The sequence below is a fragment of the Ruditapes philippinarum genome, unplaced genomic scaffold, assembly GCF_026571515.1.
Source record: "Ruditapes philippinarum isolate M1 unplaced genomic scaffold, ASM2657151v2 ctg3808_1_1_1_1, whole genome shotgun sequence".
Taxonomy (NCBI): domain Eukaryota; kingdom Metazoa; phylum Mollusca; class Bivalvia; order Venerida; family Veneridae; genus Ruditapes; species Ruditapes philippinarum.
In genome coordinates, this window is record NW_026865608.1 from 10,324 (window position 1) to 24,888 (window position 14,565).

The window sequence follows — 14,565 nt, forward strand, 5'->3', positions numbered from 1 at the left end:
TTCGAGTTTTAAAATAAGTTGAGTAGGGATGTCACGTTTATCCATGTTAACGGATTCGGTTGTGTTTTTTTTTACCGAAAACCGGTTAGAAAATTCAATAGCCTGTAAGCGAGGTAAGTGCTTTACCAACAGCTGAAAAAAACATTAGATTAATTTTGATTATTAACATAATTAATGTTAAAAATCAAAGACGCGGTTATTAAGTCGCCGTATAAACGGTTAACATTTGTGCTAACCGAGACAACCCTTAAATTGAGTATCAATCTCAGGACTGGCTGTTAAATGATGGCATAATAATCACTTTAATAAGGTAATATCCTTCTAAAAGCTGAGTTCAAAGCTAGTTTGATATTCGTTCTTTTTAAGAAATCTTGAATCTTAGAGCTTTAAAGCAGGCTGTATATTGGTGGTCACTTTATTTGAAAATCATTCTCAGAATCAGGTGGAAGTTCTTACATTGAATATTGATGGACAATATCAAATCTGAGAGCTAACTTCTCGGAACTTAATCATGTTCTTTTATACTTCCTCCCTTTGTCGTTTTCTGTCGCAATTTAACATAAAAAAAAACAAATGAATTGACAGTATCTTTAACATGCGTTATGAGTTAGATCAAGTGTAAGCAGATATAAAAAAATGAATTCTCTTGTATATCATCTTGGAGATGGCTTTTTGTTCTGGTATGCACTTGTTACAAGCAAAAAAATGATAAAAATAGAATTTACCCATCGTTTATTTTTTTACGCAGAATTTCTTGGTCATATCTCGGCGATTGGTCTAACTTACCACCTTTTCTGGATAACTTACGAATAATGACCAACTTCTCAGTTAGTGACAGACTAGTTATCTCACAAAATAATATTTCTTAATCAGTGTTGATAGACAAATAACTATCAGACTAAATGTCCGGGATCAATTGTCATGTAGAAAGTTCGCCTCGCCCTATGATCAAACAGCGACCCCTGTATTATAAATTCGATGCTCTTCCTGTTAACCAAGTGACGGATGTCACTCCTTTTGGCCGATTGAAATAAAATATTATAAGCATATTATAGTGAGATTTTATTATCAAAGACCATCATATCGGATGCTATAAATCGTTAAAACGAAACGATATTTAAAGAACGGACACACAATAATTATGATAAGCTGGTGCAGGATCGGGAAAATGTACTGCATCTACGGTCCCGTTCCTTTGAACGTACCATGTTAGAAGAAACATTAAATAATTGCTGGAGAGATGACCTCGTGCCTAATTTGTCTGCCTTTCAAATACAACACACTGATCGCAGGTCCGAGTCATACAGGTCTATCCTTATGAAATCAGCCCTGACTTGCCCCAAGAGGCGGACTCGAAATATAAAATAACGTACAAGTTTTACTGATTCTCATTCGAGCTTTAATGGGTGATTTTTAAATCACTTCCCAAAAATAGTCAGTACAAATGTATATCCAATTTTGAATATAATATCACAAATCCAACGTTCATTTTAGCTTTTTTTTACATTTTGTATGTAATAAAGTTTCTCTTTTTCAATTATCAGAGCAGATCTCCCATATCTCAGATAGAAAGTTTATTCTTCGTGACTTGTGTTCGTGAGTACTAGTCTTCGGCGAGACATTTCTTTTTATGTGACAGTAATGTTAAGTGACGATAATGCGTATATCATTGTTTCATTATCTTGAGAAATGACAATTTCTTTTAAAACATACCAAACACAGTAACAATAAAGCAACAAAGAGACACTATTGTGGTAGAACAGTACTAGATAGATTGCACTTAAAAAGCATATACTAACTATATGAACCCACCATATAATTATGACTAAATTATTGAGAACTTTAACTTTTAAAACCAAATTAAGCAGTGTAAATTTCAGAGCGAAAGAAGCGTTGAGACAGGCAATAATTACCGCTCTGTTACAAACGAAATGGTGTCCGCTTATTATCATATATTTTTCCACTAAAATGTAACTTTTATATAAAAAAGACACAATGTTTATTTCATGTGTATAAAAAACTCAGAAGTAGAAGTAATATATCTTCTATCATATTGCCTTGTGTTATTTAAACTACATGTATGTTAATATACGTTTAGGCACGCATGTAATCAAGCCATTCTTTCTAAGTTTTACCATCAAATTTCTTCCTGTGAAGTGAAATATTCGTTCGTTTATTTTGTCATCGTTTGGGTTGATTATGTTATCACAACTTTCAATAGCACAGTTGGAACCCGACTACTTTATCAACAACATTTTGACAGTTTTGTCGTGTTTTGTCTTCGCTCTTGTTATTAAAGACTTCTTGTCGATCTTCATTCAACTTTGTTTTTATTCCCTCTTGAATGGTGATCACAGCTCGGCTCGGGTGTGTATTGTCACAGGGCAGTATTCAGACCAGGAGGGTTATTGTCGAGCGGCGTAATTAATGTGCTTGTAATTCATTTTAAGGAGGGGTGACACGCCCATGTATTTGAACGCCACATGTTATGGTTGAGATGACAATAGTGAACACCGGGGGGCTCTGGTCTACAGGGATGTTAGGGTGACAAAGTATCAAAAAATCAGACACCAAGAACAGCAGCATTGAAAAAACTGATAACTTCAATAGGTCACATTAGTATTGTATCGTTATATAGTACTTTTAATCTCATTAAATTATCTTCCGGGATTTATTTTTAGCAGTGTAACGTGACCTTGCCTGTTAAAACTAACTTCAATAAGTTCTATCTTCCCATTATACACCTAAGTGACTGAAAATGATAGAAAATGAAAATAATATTAAATGAAATAAAATAATATAAATTGTATTGAAATAAAATCAGATTTATGTTAAATTTTGTTTCCTTGTGCAATATAAAAAGCAAACTTCTGCTTTGTTTGCAAATACGTGTTCAGATTAACCAGATTAGAAGAATATTTATAGACCTGCCAGTAGAGATTACCATACACTGCATTGCATTTAAAGTGATGAAGAAATTAATATATTAAAAACTCCATATTGAGGCAAAATAACGCATAAAATAAGTTTTAAATATAATATACTGCGTGGTTTGGCCACCCTGTGTATATTGGTGGGCGCAATTTGTATTCATAATACAAAACAATTATTGAACAGGACAAGATACATTAAATTATCACTACTAAGATGGAAATAAAGATTTTTTTCCCTCTTGACATTAACTGGATTATCATGTTCAATGTATCATATACATTTTCCAGTACGTTAATTCAATACTCTAATGTTATCATAACTTAGTGATATTCGTACAAAGACAAAAAAGATAAAAATGTAAAAGCAATCTTTTTTCATCTGTTTTTATTCTCAAAACAAATTAATAAATACATTAACAAACAGGCATAGTCAATGGAAACAAAATTGAACAAAACAAGTAATATCATGCAGCTTATATTCATGGGGCAAAATTTAAAAAAAATGAAAAATAAAGTTTCATTTAATTAAAGAAGATATCTAAAATGGCAAATCATAAATAAGATATTTCCTTCTGAATTTATATAAAGTTTTATGTGGGACGTATAACCAACCCTTTTAAATGTAGCTTTTTTCTTTACTTGGAATTATGAAGTACACGTGACAATTTCATAAAAAGACCATTAAGCGAAATAAAAATCACCTTATGAAGCGGACAACTCAAAATTAAGTAACGCATCCACATTTTTCTTTTTTGAACATTTGTTTCGTTAATGATTCTTTATAATCATACAAAGTTTAAGAAAATTCTGTCCATTAGAATTTCAATTTTTGCCTAAGTACAAAAAAACTACGTGCGAGATATCTCTTTTACTGATTTGACTGACTTTATTAAAGAGTTATTACTTTATAACAACTTTAAAAAAACGTACTGTTTTCAAAACTGAATACATGTAAAAGCATTTTTCATAATAAAACAATATTTCTCTAATATCTTTCCTTTGACTCAATATGTCAAATAAATATTATGTTTGAGACATTCAGTATCACATCATACAAATATAACAAGCACTTTTATATCCATATGAGCCGTGTCACGACAAAACCAACATAGTGGGTTTGCGACCAGCATGGATCCAGACCAGCCTGCGCATCCGCGCAGTCTGATCAGGATCCATGCTGTTCGCTTACCAACTTTATTACAAGTGGAGAAACTGACAACGAACAGCATGGATCCTGATCAGACTGCGCGGATGCGCAGGCTGGTCTGGATCCATGCTGGTCGCAAACGCACTATGTTGGTTTTTGTCGTGACGTGGCTCATATATCATTACAACATTAAACATTACAGGATTCACAATTTTGTTTCTTTAAACATCCTGTCAGGACTAAACACAATACTTAGAAAATATTGTTTTATTTTCAATAAAGATATTTATCTTTGTTCAGTTAGAAGGTACGATATATGAAACCATAAAACGTTTTTAATTTTTTTTATTAAACTCAAACTGGTGTTGGTACATGAATTAAGATCATTTACCATAAGGAAATATGTTCTATAATTCAGATTTAAAGCAGCATGCCTCTAGATTTTAAAAAAATCAAACTTTAATAAAATGTACTAAGATTTAAGAAAAGTAAAAGATTTAAAATTCAAGATATAATTTACATGTTTTGTGCGATTAATGACTGATTTTGCAGTAATTTTTATCATATTTCTACTGCGTGAGTAACGCATAAAGGGCCATTTTTGCATATTCTTACCGCTTTTAGTAATTTAAGTGGATTGAAAGTGCCGTTTGCAATGCGAAAATTATTTTTTTTTGCTTCACTTCAATCAATTTTACTTTTAAATACACTTTCAAAATTTTCATAAAAACAGCACATGCTACTTTAGGAAGGAAACATTGAATGTATAGTACTTGCAAAGCAAGATTATTTTTATATATATCAATATCTTTTTTAAAGAAATCATTTTTTTTTACGCAAAGTATTTTGCAAAATAGTTAATAGTGAAAGTAGGAAAAAGAAAGATAAAAAGCTATTTTCAGCTTTTCAAAATATTACCGTAAAGATATGTACACGAAAATACGCAAAAATATCTTTTTTAGAACGAATGAAAAACCAAAATGTTGATTCAAATAAAGAAAAATATAACACCTCTATTTAGGAAATAATAGTGGTCTTTCTCCACAGAAAATTAATGTAATTTAATATAGCGACAAATTTAATATAAATTAAAGATGATAATTGATTGAGCCGCGTCATGACAAAACCAACGTAATGCGTTTGCGACCAGCATGGATCCAGACCAGCCTGCCCATCCGCGCAGTCTGATCAGGATCCATGCTGTTCGCTTACAAACCCTATAACAAGTAGAGAAACTGATAGCGAACAGCATGGATCCTGATCAGACTGCGCGGATGCGCAGGCTGGTCTGGATCCATGCTGGTCGCAAACCCATTATGTTAGTTTTGTCATGGCACGGCTCATATAGTATTATATACAAATGTTTTTTTTATTTTAAAAACCAGACACCATTTGTGACATATTTATTTTCACGTTGACTGTATCAATCTCTTATTTGATAAACGGACTCTTGTCGTCCTTTGATCTGAGCTTTCATTAAGAGAGTCGCCATCGACTGTTGCCAGCGTTGAGCAGCCTCAATGTCGAGTGAAGATCCCAACAATCCTTGCGTTGGAATTAAAGAGAACCTCGACACTTGACCCACTGGTCTTAATAAAGTCTGTTTGCCAGCATTATAAAATGCAGCGATGCTTTGCGTGTTAGAAAAGTTATTGGCATTGAAATATGCTGGTGACGTAGGACATCCTTCAGGCATTATGCTCTGATTTTTAGAACCATTTTCCTCTGAGAAACTACAGTTAAGATTATCTGGAGAGGAGGAATCACTCATACCATTGTTTTCCCCTACATCTGGATGGCTGTCTGTATACTCTGTTGTATCTTTTTCTCTATTATACCTCGGAGAATACGACGAGTTCACGCTTTCTCTATCACACTCGTTGTTTTGACTGCAAAGCGTTTCCTTTTCTTCATTTGAATCATGCATGAGTTCCTTGCTATTGTTGCCGTTAACCAAGTCCGCGTGCATGTTGGCCTCTTCATTAGCTTGTTTTTCATCATTGTTTTCAAAGCACATACGGTCTCTGTTATCGATGTTACCGTTTTTATCCGAATCAATTGCAGATTTTATGCGAGAATCGTCATCAAGAACAAAAATATCTGCTGGCTCTTCAACGTTCACGACCGACATCCTGGTAGTATGCGCGCGTATTTCCTTATACCGATCTGTATCTGGAGCTAACAAGCTTTCAACATCAAACTGTCGCCGAAATCCTTGTCTTTTTTTCTGGTCGTTGACTTTATTGCTGAGCAATCCGTTATTGTCAGACGGTGGCGATGAAGTACAATCTTCGGCCGGAGTTTCATCCATGTTAACCTCGACTGAATTTGTGACCCAGTTTCCGGAATGAAGTGCAGGCGCTGGTGAAGCCGCCGGGCTGTCGTCATCGTCATCATCAGGGACGGACAAACCCATGTGTTTTCGAACTCTTCGTTGAGCACGTCGTCTGCGAAAATCTCCTTTCTGAAAGTCTTCCAAATTGGCTGGATGTATTGCCCAGTAGTGACCCTTTCCATTCGCGCTTCTCCCAGATTTAATGAAACAGTCGTTAAGCGAAAGATTATGCCTTATGCTATTTCGCCAGCCAGGTCCTCTGCAAAAAAATATGATTATATGATCAAAGAAAGTCAAAAACTTTATTAAATAAACAAAATAGAGCCATTCTACCAAATCATTGTCCGTTATTTGCCATAATGTGCTCTTAATTAAAGACTTGGGTGGTGTTTAAATGATTATTTAATTATAGAAATGTTTATAAAGTACATCAAATCCATTGTATCGTATTTCTGTATTGGTCAGTGAAGGTAATCTGCTATTTCAGTATTTGAATCAGAATAAAATTTAAGTGACTCTCTCTGAACTCTCAATTGCTCAGTCTTACAAAAAAAAAGTAGTACATTTTGGTTGCTTGTTCATAAAAAAACCCTCAATTTCCTTAACGGGATTTCAAATCACAGCCATAACAGGCAAGCAATTAGAAATCATTACCATCACCCACTTAGCCTTGGAACCAATAACCCATCTACGTTCGTTTACAATTACATACTTACAACAAGAGAAGATTATTATTGTGACAATATTAAAAATTGTTACCTTGTTCTAAAGTAGCTGTAGTTATCTAGAATCCATTGATAAATGTCACTCAGTACAAGTTTCTTGTCACGCGCACTCAAAATTGCCATCGCAATCAAACCTGAAAAAGATAGGTCATCATAAATTTACCGTCACATGTAAATGTATAATTTTAAAAAAAAGTATTTATGCGCACATGTTTTAAATGTTTTGCTGCTTTCTCAATTAAATAAAATGTATCGCACATGAAATATTCCACACAATTAATTGCGTTTTTACATCACGCGATTTCAGCGTCAAATGTTACGTCATTTGACGCATTACACCAATAATACTAATTTTAGCAACTTTCTATACAACTGCTTGTAGAGAACCATCTTGAAGACTCTTCAAAATCATTTTACAAAATTAAGTGCTCGAACTTTTAATATCTGTATATTTCAGAATTACAATTGGATGATTTTTACGCTCATGATATTAATACTGTTTTCATTTTGCTTAAATTTGTTTCAAAGTAGATTTCTTAAGCACGTAACTTTTTAAGCTTTCATCTTTCAAGAAAAGTTATTATTTGGGCAACATAAAATTACGATTTTTACAATTTTAACGTGACTCATCTATATATAAAGTGCATGTTATAACTTATAAGTTTTTCAATGTTTTCGCAAACAACCAGATGCGATAATAAACTGATAAATGGACGAAACACCGATAAGTTGCTGACAATACTTCACCGCAATCATACTTGCCGTCGTGTAATAAACAAATAGTCAAATTACAGCAGCATCCGATAAAAAAAACGAGTGTTTGCTTTGTCATGTTAGAATTCAAGTTATTATTCAATAATGACATTGATTATATATTGTCGTCTGCTACGGAAAGACATGAGGTTTTGACATGAACTGACTTGGCAGAGTTAAAGTTGGTCTTGCAATAGAATCTTGAACAAAATTGTTGCCTCTTGATGATGATGGTGATGATTATGATGGCATAACAGACAGACAGACAGACAACGAACTATTAAAGACATACTTTTATGTCTTTGTTTTTATGTCTTTTGATATAATAGTTATACGATGGTTATATTGAAAATAATAGCACATACAGAAGAGCAAAGTAACGAAATTATCGCATATAAACATGATAGTCTGCAACGTGAAATGTCATCGGAAGTGATTTTTTTTTGCCAACTTGGAACTGTTGAGATCGTGCGAATAAAAATAAAGAAAAATGTAGAAAACTAGTAAATTATGGTCATCAGTCGATGTTTACATTAGAAAAATTACCTTTAAAATGATTGATTCAAAGGTATACTTTAATAACTGCAACAATTGTTTCGTGATGTATATCAGCTTTTATTTGGTTCTGAATATTTAAACAATTGATTAATATATTACCAAAATCTATGTATTATATTTCAGAAAAAAATCTCCTCCATTTGATGACAATTTAAATTTCTATTTATATCGATATTTTGTTACCTAGTTCATTAATTATATAAATATCTGCTAGATTTGAGATCTTGAAGAATTGTATAATTGTCAAATACAAATCACAATTTACTGCGCATTTTATAATGTAACTGCAAAATGCACTGTTTATTGGTGTTGTTTCTTTAATTACAAGAGAATCAAAATGAACATTTATCTGTGGATGTAATTGCTGTAAGAAACCTCCTCAAAATGCATGCAAAAAACTAATTATCATTGATGAAATTCAGACACATGAAATTGCATGTAAACAGAGCAATGATTTGGAATAATCTTGCAGAAATGCCATGCGAGTTGTTCTAAATGTTATTTATTAAAGAGTGTGTCTATTTTTTCAGAAGTTGTTTTCAAAAAGTAAATTTAAATATTATTTGTTTACGGAATTTCTTTACTGGATGGGATGTATAATTGTGTCAGTTCTACGCCTAGCTCTACTCTTCTAAATACCAGTATGTTCGGATGTTTAATGTATTGTAAAAGAAATCATCGTCGTTATTATCATAACTAAAATATTTATAATAATAATAATAATAATAATAAATAATAATAATAATTTAATAACCATTATATGTATGTCAGAGTTATCTACTGAGAACATTTCATGTTTGTAAAAATAATGATACGATTATAAAAACATTATGTAACATTACTAAATATTGTTGTTCTCTTTTTTTTAATACATTATTTGCAGGTGCCGTTAACCCAGAGTTTGTTTGCGTTTTCAAACTTGGCTTCAGAAATTGTTTTTGTGTTTCAGACGTTAAGACATATAAATATTATCACATTTTTTGAATATTGTTTAACCGACAAATCAAAGCAGGCAAAAACCTGAATGTGTTTATTTAGTACCATAGCAATATAACACATTCCTAGACTCATATAATATATGGTATAATATATGTTAATATTCAGTGATAATTCATATAAGATTATAGAATATAGAATATTTTGTGTTTTAATAATCTGCTACAGAGAGTCTTTGTTCTTACTTAGTCCTAAATTGCTTGTTTTATGGTGTATTGAAATAATTATTTTTGAATTATTGTATCTTTTATATATATATAGAAAGAAAGCAATACAATATGGTTAAACTAAACTAATTTTATAAAACAGAGTGCCTAATAACTTAAAATGTTAATCACCGACATAGCTTTTCATTGTTAACAAATTGTTGTTTAGAATAATTTCGTTGCTTTTATATATTAGACACAAACATTGCCATACACACGACATTGTTGGTATTACTTGAGCCGTATTGAAAAGAATAATAATTTTCGATACAATAATTAAAATAAAATATCTTTAATACCAATATATATAACAGGAATATGTCTTGTGTTTTTTGTTGTTGTTGTGTTGTAATAGGGTTGGTAAGCGAACAGCATGGATCCTAATCAGATTGCGCGGATGCGCAGGCTGGTCTGGATGCATGATGGTCGCAAACGCATTATGTTGGTTTTTGTCATGGCGCGGCTCATATGTATGTTCAAGTTGTATCTACATGCTGACAAGCTTTCTACCCTATTGTGACAGAACACTTAAAATACACACCCTTTACCATATTGTTCAATATAGAATTACGCTGTGAATATTTAATATGTACGATGTATAAGATACGGTTGTTAGTTTATAGAAAAATAAATAATGTCTTTAAAACCTAGTTGTCACCAAGTTACCACTTTTTTGTTATAAGACCAAGGAACATGTTGCACTTTCTTAGAATACGCCCTCTGTTTTCTTCATATAATATATGTGACAAGTTTAAGACATTACAAAATTATAGTTTTTTATGGGACAAATGACATATATTGTAAAACAATCTTTTGAAATTGGCCACCTGAAAATATCATTGACTTGAAAAAACTGTAATTTATCATATATATTCGAGTGTTATGGTTTATAATAATATTCCTTTTTGTTGTAAAAACAATTTGACAAAACATGCTTATAGTGACGTCATTTTACATTTTAATAATTTATTTCGTCACTTAGTCTGCATTTTCGCAGCAAATGATGAGCTCTTTTAAAAATGTGTCCTTTTATTGCATAATTGAATATAACTTGTTAATTCCTTCAGAATATGAGACACAATCTGAATACGAAGACATAGATATTTGAAGCAGCAAGCCTCCAGATTTATGCTAATTTTCATGAAAATTTTTAGTTAAAAAAAAAAACAACAAAATATTGTGAACAAAGAAAATAATTTACATATTTTGATTACGGTACTTACATTGAAAGTTAAATTCCAAAACGAAGTCAAAATATGCATAACTGCGTTAGTCATGCAGTAGACTTATGGCTATGAATAATGCAAAATCAGTCATTAATCGCACCTAACACATTAATTATAACTCTTGCATCTTTTAACGTTTCTAAAAATTCCCAGTACATTTTTTCCAAGTTTGATTTTCTTGAAATATTTTGGCTCATTTGGAGGCATGCAGCTTTAAGACCTTTTGATGCCTCTATCTTTTGTCAAATTATGGCAACATGTAAAATGATGAAAACTTAAATTGATTCATTATTATGACACAGCAATGTGAAAACTATACTATAAACATCAATGTAACAAATGATATGACTAATTTAATCATTTACCTATGTAACTGTGATTAGGCTTTGGCTCTTCGTGTACGAATCTTGTCCGCGGGTCTTTACAGAAGTACGGATGAAGGTAAGGGTGCATCAGATGTCCGTGGTATGCTAGTGGATTTAAACCAGTAACCTGTCCTGGAAAAGACCTCAGACCCAACTGCAGACGTTGTGCATAATCTTGGAGTTGAGCTCGTTGTAAGTCCATGTTCAAATGAGAAGTACTCGCCGAGTAATACGGAAACTGTCCGCCACTCATCTTTAAACCAAAAGGCATTAAAGTCCCAGTATTACTATTTGAATTACACATTTTATCAAAATCAAAAGTGTATATTTAAGCAATAAAAATCCTTTTTCTCCAAAAAAGGAAAACAGAACAAATACAAGATAATGCTGTTTCTTTATGTACGATCATCAATAAGTTTGTATGAAGTCCGTAAAACAAGATCATTTATACCGTTTAAGTTAAAGATGTTAAACCACCCGCAGTAACCCGTTACTGTTTTGCAAATGTTTACTCGAATGTGATAGGCTGATCATTTAGCAATCAGGTGACTCTAAAGCTTAAAGCTTTCCGATAATGTTCAATAAACTGCCGTATTTCAACAGTGGACGTTGTTCAGAGCTATTAGCTCCGCCTCCAAATTTTCAACATCAATATTGACTGTCAATGTTAACGTTTTTCTGATTAAACCCATTTACACAAGTAAATAACAAGTGATGAAAGTCGATTCGTTAAAGACACAAACTTACTCTAGGCTTTAATGAAACAGGTCTTTAACGTAAGTATACAGTAATGTTATAAAATTGAGTGAGGAATTACAAATATTGTTTGAATAAATATTGATGAATTTACCTGATATAAATGAGAAAGAAAGGAACATAGATCTCTAACCCCCCACACTACTTCTCGCAATCCTTTTTAAAATTTAAAACAACATCCAATTAAATTTAAGTTGCACTTATGAAAAGTAATTAAAATTCGAGAAAAAATCAGTTTAGATTTAAATATGTTTTATATGAATGTTTTGTTTACAACATTTATATCAAACTAAAATTCATTACTTTATGTATATACAACACTACTTTTCCATGACACAAACATTCATCGATTAATTTCCTACCACATTTCATACATTATACAATTTATATTATTAAATATTATTGACAGTATTTTCCTAACATGATGTTTAATGCAGTCTAATAAATACAAGTGATGAAATTTCGTTAAGTTTGTTAAATGTACAGCACAGAATATGAACAATTCAATTTTAAATTAGCATTATTTTATATTTTATTGTTCGGGAATATAATGACAAGTTTACATTTTAAAAACACTGTATATATATTCAACACAAGGTCTGTTATGAATGACTTGATAATATTAACTTTATCCTCGCAGACGAATGCCTTTACCTAATAATTACCGCAAAGTTTAAATAATTTTATATGAAGAAGAAAGTGTTTCATGTCATCGACAATTTATTTATTTATTTATTTATGTAAAGACTTCTTGATAAGTCAATGTTTGTCGAATAGTATAAGATTTGTGCATACTATTCACGCAAATGTCATAGCTTATAATTTTAATTTATTATTTACCTATGTATCTACGGGTATGGTTGTACTCTGTACGGGTTCTGCCTCCGGGTCTCTTGGCAAATAGGAATATTAGTGCGGATGAATTATACAATAAACATGTATATAATGTTCAACGCTAGCTACTTAATTCCTACGGAAAACTCTTGTTTCCGCCATCAAATCTTATACAATATTCCAAAGTGCAAACTGAATTAGTTATATGTTAACATTTGTGATAGTTAAATAACAAATTACACGTCAGTAGACGAATTAAAGTTGTTACACAAACAAAATGTTAAATAAACAACATGTTGAATAAATTGTGCAAGAAGCAAAGAAATAAGTCGTTTGAAATATACTCCACTAAAAATTTAATGTTAGACGCCAAATATTATACATGTATATTAATTATAAGTGACGAATTACGTCTAGATGAGTTATTTTGGTTTTATTGTACAGTTAAAATGACTTATCACAAAGTAATTACTTTCAGTATTACCCGTTTAAAGCAATGTTCCATTACCCAATGACCACCGCCTCCGTGGTCGAGGGGTTAGAGTCGATGACTTATAATCCAGTTACCTCTCTGGCGTGGATTCGATCCCCGGGAGATGCTTTAGTAGTTTAGCGCGGAGGAAGGTAGTCTTGTACTGGTGTAACGATGGTTGTACTGGAACGATGGTTATGGACAAAATGCTAACGTATGAACGAAGTACTAGCTAATAAACAAAGTACTAAATTATGAACGAAGAACTAACTTATAAACAAAAACTATTTTATAAACAAAGTTCGAACTGTTGAACGAAATATTAACTTTTGAATGAAGCATTTACTTATGAACAAACTAAAAACTACAGGCATTTATAAAATACACGCTAGAAACCATTTTAAGTAAAAGTTAATTTCTAAGGTTTAGACAAACAAAAGTTACATGAATGCGGAAAACTATATTTTTTTATATAAAATTATTCTTCTTTGCTCTGACACAAAGTTATCTTGTACATTATTCTTCTAAAACATGTGTTCTTGTAACCTTTGAAAAATAAAGAAGATCCCTTTTCAATTACCTTCTACATATCTCATGAACACACTCCATATCTAATGCACACATCATTATCTCATGAACATACTCCATATAGCACGAACACACTTCATATCTCACGAACACACTCTGTATATCACGAGCACACGTCATATCCCATGAACACACTCCATATAGCATGAACACACTCCATATCTCAAGATCTCATGAACACACTCTGTATATCACGAGCACACTTCACATCCCATGAAAACACTCCATATAGCACAAACACACTCCATATCTCAAGATCTCATGAACACACTCTGTATATCACGAGCACACTTCATATCTCACTTACACACTCTATATCTCACGAACACTATTGAATCTTCTTCTATGTAGCTGCACCAACATATCAATTATGATAAGTGAAATTAACAAAACATCTATATATGAATACTGAAATATAATGTGACTATTACAATCCCTATAAGATTGTGTCTTCATATTACGTATACGGCCTACACACAGAGATTAGGTTTTTTTTCTTTAAAAAGAAACAGGCATTCCTTTATTTTGAGTAAAATTTCCAAATAACAGGCCAATACTTGCGAAATGGCAAATAATTAGGAAATCTTACTCAAAACTTCCAGATTTTAAGCAAGAGGCGATGAAAAATGGACTATGAAATAGTTTTTGACACATAATGCAATATGTAAGGC

General features: G+C 31.9%; 1 protein-coding gene across 1 annotated transcript; it reads right to left on the reverse strand.

Moving 5' to 3' along the window:
• Positions 1-5,210: 5,210 nt before the first annotated feature.
• On the reverse strand, positions 5,211-11,807 carry LOC132729722 (uncharacterized). Its single transcript, XM_060715548.1, has 3 exons — positions 11,245-11,807; positions 7,175-7,274; positions 5,211-6,674 (listed from the first exon to the last, which is right to left on the reverse strand). Exons 1-3 carry the CDS (start codon positions 11,546-11,548, stop codon positions 5,504-5,506), a joined length of 1,575 nt encoding a protein of 524 aa, XP_060571531.1. The 5' UTR covers positions 11,549-11,807; the 3' UTR covers positions 5,211-5,503.
• Between the last annotated feature and the right edge of the window lie 2,758 nt (positions 11,808-14,565).